The following is a 15,657-nucleotide window of genomic DNA, read 5'->3' as shown; positions in this document are numbered from 1 at the left end:
AAGAAGAAAGTAAGAAAACGAAGAATTCTGTACTAACCTGGTCGTTGTACAACGCATACTGCGCCGGTGTGTGAGGCGGTGGATAAGGAGGCGGAAACTGCCAGACGATTTGATCTGTCGGATTGGCCGTAGCATAGACGTTATCCTGTTCAACAGCTGTGCTGCTTCCCAGATCTGTCGATGTGGTGGTGACCGACGTCTGCGTGCAACAACCTTCGCCAGGATAAGACGGTGCGACGATCGTCGAGACCGGCGACGTTGCCGTTTGAACTACGGCCGCTTCCGGATGCACCGCGTTCGAGTGATCCTCTCGTTTCCTCAGCTTGCTGCGGACAAGCCGAATCGCGATCATAGTCCCGTTGCTCCCAACCATTTTCGTTTGTTGCCTTAGCTTCAGGTACAGCCGCGAGAGCTTCGCCTTGATAGATTTCGATTTTTTCGACTCAATTTTCAAGCTGTTTATGCGGCCGCGGTTCTCGAATGACGTATCGAGAACGCTTGTGCCGGCTTCCGAAAGGGAGATACCAAACCAAAAAATGTATAAAATCGAACGGAGATCGCGTTTGTACGCTAAAATAAATACAATGAATTTTTTGTTTTCTTTGCGGCAAATTGCCTCTTATCAGTCTATTTTTCTCTCTCTTTCTCTTGTAGTACTCTATCTGGGTTTTTTCCTTCTGTCGCTTTCTCTCTCTCGCTCTCGCTTTCTCTCTCTCTCTCGCTCTATCTGTCACTCTCCTCTTCAAATTCTACACCGGTAGAGTTTCGCAAGTCAGTTACAAATAAAGAGTATCACACCAAAACGAGATCTTGACTTAGGAAGTCTCCTCTTCAATCTCTGATCAAAGAGCAGCCAACAGTACGGTTTATTATTACGTTCGACGGTTTGCGCAATCTGTTCCACAGCCCACCGTTTAACTCGTATTATCGACGAAACACTTTTGTACAATTCAGCTGTTCGTTCTCGTACGCTCACTCAATAAAAACGGCAACGCGCGTTCGATGACTAGTTTGTGTGAAAGAATTTGCTTAATGCTCGAACCGCGATGCTAGGAATCAAATGGCGACTTGTGGTACGAGTGTAGTAACTTTAGCTTCTGCCTTTTTTTTTTTACTTCTTTAAACCGAAGAGAAAACCACCACCCGGCTTCTCTCACAGCCGAAGGGCACGCGAGCTGCCAGAACTCTCCGAAAATTACCTCGTTTCGCTCATTTCAAAGCCAACCGAGATCTGACCGGAACGATGGCGCGCAACGTTATTATATACCGTGCCGTGACGTCATACGCACACCGTGACGCGATTGGCGGATTCGACGAGCATCAGCCAATCGAATCACTTACTACGTGAAATTCGAACGGTACACGCTGCTGGCTCACTCGGTTCACTCGAGAGTGTTTCGTCGTTCTGGCGTCATTCCGGCAAAATCGTTGGAAAGGCCAGACGCGCACACCGTCGTGTTTTAAACATAACCGTGGAACAAGGGGAATAACGTAATCGAAATGTGATTCCGACCATCCTCTTTTTATTTATAATTATCTCTCGGTGTCAAACGAAACATTCGTATCAAACACTTTCGAAGCTTTGCTGTGTTTTTTAATACTTGCGTCGAAACAAATGGGTATAAATAATTATTCATTTTTTAATTATTAATTGTTAATCATTTTAGTAGTATTAATTACTCTTTATTGAGTCATATACGTTGTCAATAAAATATATTTACTTTTATTTATATTTATATATTTATATAATATTATATTTATATTTATATTTATATATTTATACAATATTATATTTATATTTATATTTATTTCGTTTCAATGTTTACTGTGCAAATGATGTACAAAATAATATTTGCATGTTCTCGATGTATATTACGATTGCTTTTGTTTTGCTTGATACAATATGTTAACGACAAATCTGTCCGATCAAACTTCTATTTCTTGGACAATGTTTTTGCTTTCACGCTTGATACGAAATAAATTATAAAAGTTAAATACACATTTTTTTTTAATACAGTTCGTTGTTTGATATATGTAGTTCGTTCTTTGTTTAAAACCGTGATCTTTCGTTTAATAATTCAAACTAGTCTTGGAAACACATGGTCAAACAATACGTCATAGAAAAAACACAGTACAACGGCCAGTGTCCTTCTCGAAATCGTATAATAAATCTTGTTTTGTTTTGGTTTTCTGCAACGTAAATAATTCATAAATAATTCGAATGAATCATCGTAATGAAAAATATCGAAATTTTAATCTTTGTTACATGTAAAGTGATTCAGTGCCTGCGATAATGAACTGTCGATCATTTCACTGTTACTCTATCTCATTTTCTATCGATCGCAATCTAAAATGACGTAAAGTTAACAGGAACGATAATTATAAGAATCATTATGAACATAAACATCACGTGCATTCTGTACGCGTCAGTTGATATCGTTAAACAAAAGTCTGTGTATCTAATTATTGCTAATCTGATATATTAATAAATCAATACAATGGATTATAATCGATAAATAATCGATCGTGTGTTATATTCCGGACACTGCTTGTTATAATTAAAAATCAATCCTAAAAACAGAAGAAAAAAATGACAATACCGAATATACATTGGCAATCGATTGCAAATATACATTGAACTCATGTCAATTGATTTCTCTTTGTAATGGAAATTGCAATGAAAAGAGCTTTAAATTGTTGGCAATAATTTTAAGTTTAACACGAGAGTATGCTGTTCTCCGAATGAAATTACCATTCACGTTTTAAAACTGAGAAGGCTAGAAAATGCAAAGAAAACGATCAACTTGTTAACTGGATAGTTCCTTCATCCAAAATTAGCTTCGACTCTCGCAAATGCGCGAAAAGGCAGGAAATCTCAAAGTAAAGAAATCGTTATCGAGTACGACAAGTTGATTCATTTTCACCTGTTGAAAGAATAATAGTCGTTCGTACAAATGGCTGTTCGTTTCGAGAATTGTTCCAAAGAAAAGCCATCGTGTGGTATTTTTACTGTTAGGGTGAAACACCAGTCACATTTTCTACGCCGTTGTTTTTATCTCTTTGATCCTTTTGACAAATATACCAAGAAAGTGGCAAGGTGGTTTTAGCGCAGTCAACGCGAATGATCCGTTTATACGTTTTAAGCCACTAAATTGACCAGTTTGACTAATGATGAAATTTAAGCCGACACTGCTTAAAGGTAGACGCTTGTCTAGACAGAGCAGGGGGTAGTTTGATGGGTGTATTCGCGTGCTCTATTTAATTAGTATCTATTCTCGTCTCCTGGGCGTGTACATGGATTGCGACTGTGTTACAAAACTAGCCGAATCGATAATAAATGTACTTGCATTTACCTAATCCGGTTCATTGCCACTGTCGCGTATCAAAAAATTTTTGAAAGTCAGGGTAAACGGGCAATCAGATAAACACATTGCAATTGTCGGAAAGGAAATGCAATAATCGCGCATCTATAAATGTTCAATTTCTTTCTCTCTTTTTTTTTTTTTTCTTTTTACGTCGCCTCGCTATCGCTTGTAGCCGTAATACAATTTTCCTGGCGTCATGATAAAAACTTGAGTCATCGTATCATTCAATATCGCTCTTTTAACGAACAAGATCAGCGATCGCATATCTTTAGAGTGCCTCGTAATTGGAAATTCACGTGCTGTTCATCTTCAAATCATTAGATAAGTGCAAGGAACACGCGCGTTCCTGTACACGAGTAATACGTGCGAACCTTTTTCTTCTGTAGATAATAAAATTGCAATTATCTTGATTAAAAATATTCGATTCTGAAGTATGGATGAAAAAAGGTGCATTAATCGGAGTTATCAATTAATTAATTCCATGTTTCTTTTTTTTTTCTGACAGAAGGTTCTGTCTCGCTCTACACTATTTCCACTGAGAGTGATCGATTCAATTTCACTTCAGTTTCATTTCTATTCATAAATAAAAGTGCGCTTTTACTAGTCTGTGATTTCCTATAATAGGATAAATTTCAAACTGAACGAAATAACACGAAAGGAAATTTACTCGTTCGAGTAAAGACAGTTAAGTAAAGACGTTAAACGAAAAATTTAATCTCTCGTGCCACGGAATGCCACCCAACTAATTCTATTAGTACATCTACGAATTCTACTGAATTGCAACTAACGAATGCAAATTTCAAACGTGCGTACTTTAACGTGAATTAACGGATATACGTGACGTTGCTTCACAGAAGGCCTAATAGCCGTGGGAAAACAGTAAAATGAGTCAATCGGTCAAAAACAAATCCCACTGTCCACGTGTCACGAAAATTACAAAACATATTTATTTCGTCTTTTATTTGTTGATAAGTAGTACTGCGCAGGTATTGCCGCTGCGACTTGACATTGGTTCATAATTGTGTCGTGAGTTGTTCGTGACATTTATAAATGCATGCACGTGTGACGATAGGCACCTACTAAATACTAAATAGTACTAAAGACCTACTAGATACTAAATAATACTAAATAATACCTACTAGATACTAAATAATACTAAATAATACCTACTAAATACTAAATAATACTAGATACTAAATAATACTAAATAATACTTACTAAATGCTAAATAATACTAGATACTAAATAATACCTACTAAATACTAAATAATACTAGATACTAAATAATACTAAATAATACCTACTAAATACTAAATAATACTAAATAATACTAGATACTAAATAATACCTACTAAATACTAAATACGAAATTTATTTACAAGAATTTTAGTTCGTCACACGCGAATAATATTTCAGATTCTGCTTTGTGAAATGTCACAAGTTGAAAATGAAGATACACTGCACGAAATAAAAAATTACTAGCGACGAATTAACGATTAGAAACATCAAAGAAACAAATGTCAATTTTGCAAAAACAAAAAAAAAAAAAACAGCGAGACAATTTTAATTTAATTTACTCAAATTCCCTGTATTCTGAAATACGCTAATGGCCACTTCTCCACGTGTTCACGTTTATCTAACAAGAAATCAGCTTTAGTACATTTTCGAGACGTATTGTTTGCAAGGAGAATAATTCCCGATAAAAATTGCATTTGCTTAATTACGAGATTATATTGGAAACAGAAACAATTTATGCCACCTAACAATAAGACAGTCATGCTTCTTTGCACAAGCTACGCATGTCATTGCCAGATAAAGAAGAAAGGCAATAAAAGTTATTGCCTCGCCGCAGAGTCGGAGAAGTATGGAGAAAATTTTCAACGAAAGCGTATCGCAACGAAGTTCCTGGGTACGGTATGCTTCGCGAGCGGAAACTAGCGAAAATACCGGGGAGGGAAAAAATATTTTTATCGATTGCACGCAGTCTCGATGCACGGGGAAACCTTTCCGTCTAATCTCGATCGCAATGCTGGTAGACAGGAAAACTTACAATTGGATAAATCCAAGATAAAATCCTTTATTGGGATTTAAAGCGAAATTCTCTCGCGAGATTATCAGATTTCCGCGTCTCATCTCCACGCGTGTGTTTGCACGTGAATTTCGAATTTTTTTTTTTTTCGAATTAACGCGTTGAAGCATATACACTGAGCTTCTGTCACACCTTTATTTTATTTGAATAGTAAGAATAGTTAATGACACATTGACTGATGCTTCTCGTTTCGATCGTTCGCGAAAAAGACGATAGATCCGCTGTAAACTCACTTTATCCAGAACTACTAATAGAAAACATGAAACAGTTGTCATTAAATTTTTATTAAATATTACACATTTCGATCCAAATGACCGACGAATTACACGCCAGCTAGGTTAAATCGCGAATGATTGAAAATTACTGCTCAAGTGAGATTTTCGAGTAAAAGCCCGTGATTCACACTGCGATGATTAAAGTGCAAACCAATCGCTTATTACAGTAAACTTCTTGAAAGAAACGAACGACATTTCATCCGACAATTTTATGGAAATCGAAGTTTAACAAGCAGTTCGAAGACCAAAGTCGAAAAACAAGCAACGCATTATAATGTAACATCATACATATTGAATTTATTAAAAGCTTTTTCTGATTCGAATCTCTATACCGGGCGTATAAAATAAAAACTTCCGCGTTAAAGAAGGTTATCACATCCGAATCGAGATTTATACTTCATAGTTCAGCGTGGAAAACATTTATATATACATATTTCATTTTTAAGACGAATCATCATCCATGCGCGATTATACATTCATTTCCTCGATCGTTAACGAGTTTAACGAGTTTTCATTATTCTTGCTTAATTACGTACGTAGATTCTGATACACATACGAGCTAATGGCGTTTCTTGATAATCTCACGTGGATACTACGACGTAACATTGCGCGCATGTTTGCATTTAATAACGAGCTAAGTAAGTTACATTGTTACTCGCAGAGTGGACAGAGAGAAGGAAAGAGAAAGAGAGAGATGACCCTAATTGGATAGAGTTTTAGTAGATGAACGCACGCCATTCGTTGATGCATGTTCAATGAAAACGCGAATTACCGCTTGAAAAGACTGTTGAACCCTATCCAATCATGTGTATTTTCTATTTTTGAACATTCTGCGTTCTTCTTCTGTACATACTTTTATAATTCCTTTCAGATCGTGCGTTTTTCAAAGAAGCTCTCGAAGCTGTCAACGTTACAATACCGTACGTTACTATAGTCCATTTTTCTTTCCTTTTTTTTTTTTTTTTTTTTTTTTTTTTTTNTTTTTTAATCAAATGATAATGAAAATTCATGGACGTATCGCTGTCCTCGTGTTGTCTTCTAAAATGCATATTATACGTCCTCTAAAAAAAAAAAAAAAAATGTCAGTATATATTTTATTACCTGATCGTCACAGCAAGGAGAACGATGATGACCCCGACTAATACCAAAGCGATCAATACGCCAATTATCATGTACACGCTGTCGACAGGGGGATCTGCATAAATGAAAAAAAATAATAATAATTAAATTTCATTGTTAATAACGCCTGAGATAACTACATGTCTATATCGTACGCACACAACGACACAACGATATTTAAAGAGTATCGCTATCAACTAGCTGATGCATTTTATCTTCAATTATCGTTCAAAATGGAAAAAAACAAACTGCTTTCCGTATTAACTGTTCAACTTTTCATTTCATCCTCGGTATTTTATTTTATACAATTTATTTATTTATTTTTTTTTCTTTTTCTTTTGGTTGGTTTCACGCAAGAAGGATCGCTCTCGAAATAAAAATATATTTCTATGACGTCATTATTAGAGTTCATCGGTGTGACCTGCGGTGTTCATTCATCCCTTCACGATGCCTTCAAAAGCAACTCTCCCTCCCTTTGTGTTATAAATCACAATAATCAATACACGCATTATAACGTTAGTGTATCGCATATGACGTCATACGTTGTGTGTTGAACAATGACGTCATTTATTCATAAATATCAACGAATCGATAGGGAAGTTCGTAATCGTAATTCAGCGTCTCTCGAAAACCTATTATCCGTTTAACTTGCTCTTAGCACTCACGATATCTCTGAACAGAGAATTATCTCGCAGCTAACAATTAAGATGGAGAATCAACTTGCGCTTAACAATTGAGAAGCCGTAAATCATATTTCCTAGTTGGAAAAAGTTTTACTGCTTCATAAATAAAGTTTTTCCAGTTCGAGGTGGCTTTATTGCTTCGTTGGTAAAGTTTTTTTTTTTCTAATCCGAAGAAATTATTATTTACGAAGCGACAGATAACAGGCGATATTTTCGTATTTTTTTTTTTTTTTTTTAACAACACATGAAACACCGTCTGTGTAACCACAGTTAGGATTCCACGAGGCAGGCCTTAGTAACTCAACTACGAGCTGCTGCTCTATACCGGCTTCCCGATGAATGTTACAGGTAATTTTCCTTTCTTCAGTAGCATGGAGGGAGTGCACGCAGCTTGAGAAAACCTTATCCTCGCTGATCCCCTTGAAAGTCACTGAACAAGTTGAACCTTTCGAACAACAGCTGCATAGTTTATTTGGCCCGGGGCTACCAGACAATCCGTATTCTTCATTGAAGACAATAATCGACAGATTTGACCATTTTGATTAATTGTTCTCTTATTAGTGGGATTGTTTTTTAGATTGGTGACTAACAATGATGATCTGTACAGGATGATTTATTTTATCGGTACAGAGTGAGATTGAGCATCTCAAAAAGAGAAAAAAACTGGAACGAAAGTTAAAGAAAGTTGTTCAATTTGAAGAGGATTGCAACAAGAAAGTAACAGTTTTTTTTTTTTTTAGTAATTAGAGGAGCTTCGAAGATTTCCAGATCATCTCCTTTCTTTTCAGTAGTAGATATTTTTAGTTTGATTATATGAAACTAAGGCGAGAAAAATATGAACGCAATACGCATTCCTGTTTTTCATACGACAGATTTTATATCTTTTGAGCTAATAGTTGTCCGACATATATACGTGAGTATATATCAAGCCGCACATTATCAGTTGTAAAATTTAAAAAAAGTGGAGGTGATCTTGAAATGTCTGAAATCCCTTTAGCTACAAAAAAAAAATTATTACTGAGAATTAAAATTATTTATTATAATTGTTATTATTATTATTTATTATTAAAATTAAAATTATTACAACAGAGATGTTCAAGTGTTAATTCACAGTGGACCACCCTTAAACCTAATTCACCTGTGACCTTTCGTGAAGTTCGTCTTATTAAAGTGGCATTAGGTAATAAAATTTCATGTATCCCATTTCATTCGATCATTTGGATGCTCATAAACTGCTTGAAACTGAAACTGTTTGAACTGCAATGGCATCACAGACGAATAGTTTTGCAAATACTGTCACAATTCACAGTCCTTTGATTTAAAAGGAGTTTCGCTACATTCAGCGTGCCACTATTTGCACTATCAGTTTGCATGCGTGGCATTACTGTCATCCATACATCCAAGGCAAACACTACGTTTGTGTATTCATGATTGTACCGTGAAACTACAATATCTTCTGATGATTCAATCCACTAGCCGAGGAAAATGTAACTAAGCAAAGCGTGTCATTGCTCATAAACAGTAAAATTAAGAGAAGCAACAAAGAAGATAGGCTTTGCAATTGATTGCAACATATATATGTATATATAATAAATATAATAATAATATATATATATTAAAATATTTTTTTGTAATTGTTATAACAACTTATGGAACCTATTAATAGCTTTACATTAAAACTCGTTTGTTTCACAAGAATAAAACGTTTTTTTCTAGATTTTTTTTTCTCTACGGTATCTTTGATGCATTCTTCGGACAATCTAAACAAACGTAGTATAAAATTGCCTTCAAAATGTCTGCATCGTGCCTTAATGTCAACGGATTTATCGATCGACGCAACCCAGCTGCAGGAGAAAAACGATTAACCTTCTCCGATGAGGAAGAACTTTTTTTTTTTTATAGCACGAAGCAGCGTCCTGCTATATAATTCTTTTAATACGAGCTTTTAATACTTTCTCGTCAAGAAAAATGTAAATGCTAGGTAAAATTCCAATTTTAGAAATTCATCCAACATCGCGAACTTGCTCTTTATAAAAAGAAAAACTTATTCAACTTGCCCTTTCTGCTGTGGTAGAGTAATTACTGAAAATATTTATGCTGTTAATAATAATAATAATCAACGAATGCATTCAACAATGCGGTCTTTAAGCCTTTGCAGGCAAGATACCACAGTAATTCTGTAATAGCTAAATATACATACGCGTTTAATGGCGTTACATCGACTTGTGTTGAAAGGACAAATATCCTCAGGCAGACAATGAGCTATAAAGAAGATTTTGTAACAAAGAAGAATTAATCAATCCAGACAGTGAGAAATTGACGGTGGATCAATGTGGAAAACTGACCGACATTCGATGCAACGTACGCGTGTCACACGTTTCAAAATCAATTCTAAATAATTTCCTTATATCTTTCGAACAGCCATTCAATGCCATCCATCTTTTTCTATCTTCTCTCTACTTTCCGTAGATACTTAAAAGTAAGGATTATGATAGTAAGGATTATGATATCACTTTCCCTCGTAATTAAATCGTTCGCGACAAAAGTCAGATCACCGGGGGCTTTAGTTATTTTCATTTAACAAGAAACGCAGCTTTGTCCTATTAATATCCATGATATATTGAACTGTTCGCAAAAATGTCGCAGCCTTTGTTTGGCTTATTAACTATCATTCTGCATTTAACGGGTTTAAAAGGATTTATACGAGCGGATCTATCTTTACCGTCGTTCTAAATCTTCGTTTAAGCGCGGACAAACATCGCTCATAATTAATCGCACGTAGTAATTAAGCACGATCCCCGGTAATTGATGAGAAACATACGAAATTGATAGAAAAATTATATTATTATTATTTTTCTACTTATAGAGAAAATTATGTTATTATTTTTCTATTTATAGAAAAAATTATATTATTATCTTTCTATTTATAGAAAAAATTATATACTTATTAACTATTGGTAGACACCAGAGGTGCACTATGCAAAGTTTACTATTTAAAATTTATCGTCGAGAAACGTAGAAGATCTTTCGATTAAAGTTTCGAAATGTTCGATCGAAATAGACGCGAATATACATATATTTCGTTCAAGTAAAATCGTAAAATTTTATATATAGATGAATGCTTTTTATTTCGAAACTAGTTGTTCGTTTTGCCACGAACTTTCCAACGTCAATATCAAACAGCAACGTGTCTTTTCACCCGCGGTGGAAGGGAAATTCTATTTTTGCGACTTTTAACCTCTTGCCACGCACGTCGCGAATCTTTTGTTCCAAAATTGTAATATTCTCTCAGTTTTATGTATATTTAAGTAAAGCAAAATAGGCAAAACAAATGATAAATTTATTACGTCTCAACAATTTCTATCAAGAAGAAGTTCAAAGAGAAAGCGACGAATATTGTATACGGTTTGGTCACTCGTTATGGTCCGCAATCAGTTACCACAGCAAATAATTAAGACCTATAAATAATGTCGTTTTTTTGACACTGGAGAAAATTTTACTTCGTTTGAAAGTTAATACAGTCTGTAATCTGTAATATAGTTGAACAATAAACACACTAAATGTCAATGTATTTAATTAGAATAGTATATTAGGCATAGCATAGGTTATTTTATAATATATTATATATTATAGCGTAACATGTTATAATAAGTAAAATTATATATTTATAGCAAAACAAAATAGGCAAAACAAATAATAAATTTATTACTTCTCAATAATTTCTATCATGAAAAAATTCAAAGAGAAAGCGACGAATTATTGTATACGGTTTGGTCACTCGTTATGGTCCGCAATCAGTTACCACAGCAAGTGATTAAGGATACTCATAAATAATGTCGTTTTCTGACACTGTAGAAAAAAATTTTACTTTGTTTGAAAGTTAATACAGCTTTAATCTGTAATATAATTTAACAATAAACACACTAAATGTCAATGTATTTAACTAGAATATAGGTTATATTAGGCATAACATAGGTTATATTATAATATATTATATATTATAGCATAACATGTTAATAATAAGTAAAATTATATATTTATAGCAAAACAAAATAGGCAAAACAAATGATAAATTTATTACTTCTCAACAATTTCTATCAAGAAGAATTTCAAAGCGAAAGCGACGAATTATTGTATACGGTTTGGTCGCTCGTTATGGTCCGCAATCAGTTTGCCAGTGCAAATGATTAAACGCGTAAAGTTGAGCCGTTCAAAAGAAATGGTTCAACGTGTACTTGCATTCTTTTTTTTGACCGCGATTTCATTAGTCAGACGTCTGCAGCTACTAATTTCCATTTGGAAATTTGGTTTCTTTCTTATTTATAACCGCGTAATTACAGTGACCGGTTTCTTTTCATTGAAACGACGCCTGCCACTTTATCTCGGATTAAGCGGTTAACAGATAGAAAACTTATAAATAACTTTATTTGCATTTCTATCCCTGTGGTTATTATAAGGCATATAACGCAAAGTCGTCTGCAATAATTCCTAAGTAGTTCGTAAAAATAGAGAAGATTATTGCTCTGTTTTGCAACCTGTTCATCTTCATTTTCGTTCTATGATATCCGTGTAGCCATAAAATAATTGAAGTTTGTCATCTAACTAGAATGAAAAGTATGAAAGCATCTGGAGAAATTCGATCAATAATCTCCATAGTTGTTTTAATGATTTAAAAAAGTAATAAATGTATGGACAGTCAAAATATATAGAGCATCGATCAATCATCGATTAGTTAACAACAGGATCATTTATTTTGATGTAACTACTCTACGACGAATGTTCAATGACGAGCAAGATATGTATTTCTTATCAATAATTGGCTACTACGTAAAAGCAGCTAATTTAGATCGAAAGATATTATAATTTCCATTGTTCTTTATCTTTGAATTACCGGGAGCAGATGGCTCTTTGTGTTTAACAGATCATTCGACGTAAACAACGTTGTTTCAACCATCATGCCCGCGAACAGTTTAGAACCATTCAAAGCGCGAAGGAACCTTCTGACGCAAATGTATAATTCTTTCGCGTCATAACGACGCCTATCGGCCAAGATTCAAAGTATACACACGTTAGAAACTACAATGAGACTTACTCCGCAGCTTACTCCTTCGACAAAAACTAGCACGAAAGAAATAGGAAAGCTATTATATCTTCACCCTAACAGCGGCAGTTATATTTAGACGCTTTGAAGTTCACTATGGAAAAGTTATTTACAAAATGTTAATAAGTATTTTTTTGATCAAAATGATACACAATATCGCCTCGCGATAATTCGTATTTTTATTCGCCGCACTAAAGTAAAAAATTGGACCACGATAGTGGAAGTAACACAGTTAATGTAAGCTTAATCAACCGCCAGGCGTAATCATGTTTGTGAAATTTCATTTGACCTTCCCTTTATAAGTATAATTGCGAAACATCTGCAATTGGTCCCGATCTTCGTTAATTAATTTGACGCCTGTTAAAAAAACAACTGTTCGACGCCGAAATTCATCGGAACAAAGATTAACTGAATCGAAACGATAAGAAAATTATTATTACTCATGGCCAGCAAGTGTACATAAGGGAATTGAAAAACCTAATGGCTATTTCACGCCGGAATTCATCTAGCATTTTGCTCAAATTGAAATATATTGTAATACACACGAATACAGTCATGATTTACTTTGAGTCACGATTTAGCTGGCGTTGAAATTACTTCGAAAGTACAGGCCTTCGAGATCAGTCAGTTTTTTTTTTTTTTTTTTTTCATGAAACTTAATTTTTATTATTCAAATTGCTCTTTGAAATTACGGCCGGGAAAATACTTTGCGCGTAAGAGAGTGACTCAAGATAGGAAAATCCTACTCTATTGTCCACTTCGTCGCCTCGAGTTGGTCAAAGAGTTTTCGAAACTCTTGACCAATGAAACAAACACAAGACTTCCCTGTTCTCTAAGACGAAAGGAAATTCTATTCGTGCCGTACTCAGAAAATGAAGGTCGGGCGTAGAAGACGTTGAAGGAGACGTAAGTCACCGGGGATCACTTGACGCAATTTCACACATGTCTTATCCTCGTGTAATCAGACTCTGTTTAATCTTAGCCAGAGATCAGACAAAGATCGCGTGTTTACATTAAAAAGAAGTTAGAGTCACGTATCATTGAACAGATTGGAAATATTGGGAATCCTAGGCGATTCGTCTCGCATTAAACGGCGTTTAACACTAGAACTACCGAGGTGGTCAAAATGACTAATTCATAATTCTTTTGGATATTATAGATACATTACAGATGCAAACTAATGTATTTTTAGAGGCTTAAATGATTTTTTATAAAATATATGAATAAAAGTTTGTGCATTCTATTATTATTTTTTAGATATTATATATACATTACAGATGCAAAATAGTGATTTTTTAGAAGTTTAAATGATTTTTTATAAAATACACGAATAAAAGTTTGTGCATTCTATTATTTTTTTTTTAGATATTATAGATACATTATAGATGCAAACTAATGTATTTTTAGAGGCTTAAATGATTTTTTATAAAATACACGAATAAAAGTTTGTGCATTCTATTATTTTTTTTTTTTAGATATTATAGATACATTATAGATGCAAAATAGTGTATTTTTAGAGCTTTAAATGATTTTTTTATAAAATACACGAATAAAAATTTGTGCATTCTATTATTTTTTTTTTTAGATATTATATCTATATTACAGATGCAAACTAGTGTATTTTTAAAGGTTTAAATGATTTTTTATAAAATACATGAATAAAAGTTTGTGCATTCTATTATTTTTTTTTTAGATGTTATATATACATTACAGATGCAAAATAGTGTATTTTTAGAGGTTTAAATGATTTTTTATAAAATACATAAATAAAAGTTTGTGCAATCTATTATTTTTTTTCAGATGTTATAATATATACATTACAGATGCAAACTAGTGTATTTTTAAAGGTTTAAATGATTTTTTATAAAATACACGAATAAAAGTTTGTGTATTCTATTATATTTCAATTTGTTTCACTTTAATATCTCTGATGAAAATTCTATGCTTTAATCCTTGGTAGTTTTAGTGTTAACAACTTTGAGGAGGAAATTCTTGCTACGTCGCACTGAAATACGTAAGTATATGTGTACGTAAATTTTTGCGTGCTGTTGTTTATAAAACTCGAGACGTCAAAATTCAAGTTACAAATGAAAGTTGTCAGTGACTGGCCAAGATTCAGTTTCACGGGCTCCATTTTGAAAATATGCAAGAATCCGAGCGAAACGTCGTAGAAAAAAATGGTTTCGTTAACTTTCTTCTGATATTATATTAGTCCGAGGCAGCAACGAGCCACAAATCTCAAAGGTTCCCCCATTTTCAATTTGTGATTCAAATTTTCGTGAGATCAAATTTCGCGAGATTTTCCGTCTTATTGACGTCAAACGTCACGTAAATATCACGTGCTAGAATCGTGGTATCTCGATGGTATACCACGGAAAGTTTCTTCAATTAGAGACCGATTGATCGACTTCATGGAGAGTTACCGCCTTAAGCTATTTTCAGACGTCGTGCCGCTTAGTTTAGCGATTAAGCGAAAATAAATAGAATTGCGGTTATCGAATTTGAGACACAGAGATCATTGATCCAGCGGATGTATTCGCTCTATCGAATACATCGACACAAACATGGCGTGAAATTAATTTTGCAACTCTGGATGATCGTTCCATGGATAATGGAACACTACCGACAGAGCGACAGGCATTCAAACATTTTATCGTGGAAAACTTTTACAGATATGTTGCACTCCCCAATGCAGAAATGTAATTAAACGTCTTAATTTATCAAACAATCCTAAGATTCCAAGAAAAACGCACCCTCTAGATTTCTTATGAACTTGGACAGGTTTCTTCTTCAGTTTATATAAATAGAGTTCTTTCATTGAAAAATAGATAATGTGAAACACCATGAGTCACGTTACAAAGAACTTAGCAGAGCTCTTGTTATTTTAGTCGTTGCGACACGAGTTTGTTTTCCCTTTTTATTTTTTTTTTCTTTGTTAACCTGTTAACCGAAGGGAACAAAGTTAATTTTTCACTTGGATTCTTAAAGTCCCTCTAATGTCCAACGTTAGTGTAAGGGAACGCGT

At 34.1% G+C, this 15,657-nt stretch overlaps 1 protein-coding gene across 3 annotated transcripts in view; it reads right to left on the bottom strand.

The window, feature by feature from the left end:
- The window catches only part of LOC122527957, a 47,246-nt gene that overhangs the window by 6,417 nt on the left and 25,172 nt on the right, over positions 1-15,657 (bottom strand). For all 3 annotated transcript variants that reach the window (XM_043652585.1, XM_043652588.1, XM_043652586.1), the window contains 2 exons: positions 6,831-6,924; positions 38-326 (listed from right to left, as the gene is read on the bottom strand). In XM_043652585.1, coding sequence (XP_043508520.1) covers positions 38-326; positions 6,831-6,924 — 383 coding nt within the window. The remainder of the gene's footprint in view (positions 1-37; positions 327-6,830; positions 6,925-15,657) is intronic.

This window comes from Frieseomelitta varia, unplaced genomic scaffold (genome assembly GCF_011392965.1).
Source record: "Frieseomelitta varia isolate USP_RPSP 00005682 unplaced genomic scaffold, Fvar_1.2 scaffold_240, whole genome shotgun sequence".
NCBI lineage: Eukaryota > Metazoa > Arthropoda > Insecta > Hymenoptera > Apidae > Frieseomelitta > Frieseomelitta varia.
Note: the sequence above shows the minus strand (reverse complement) of the source record. Positions and strands in the feature narration are given on the sequence as shown.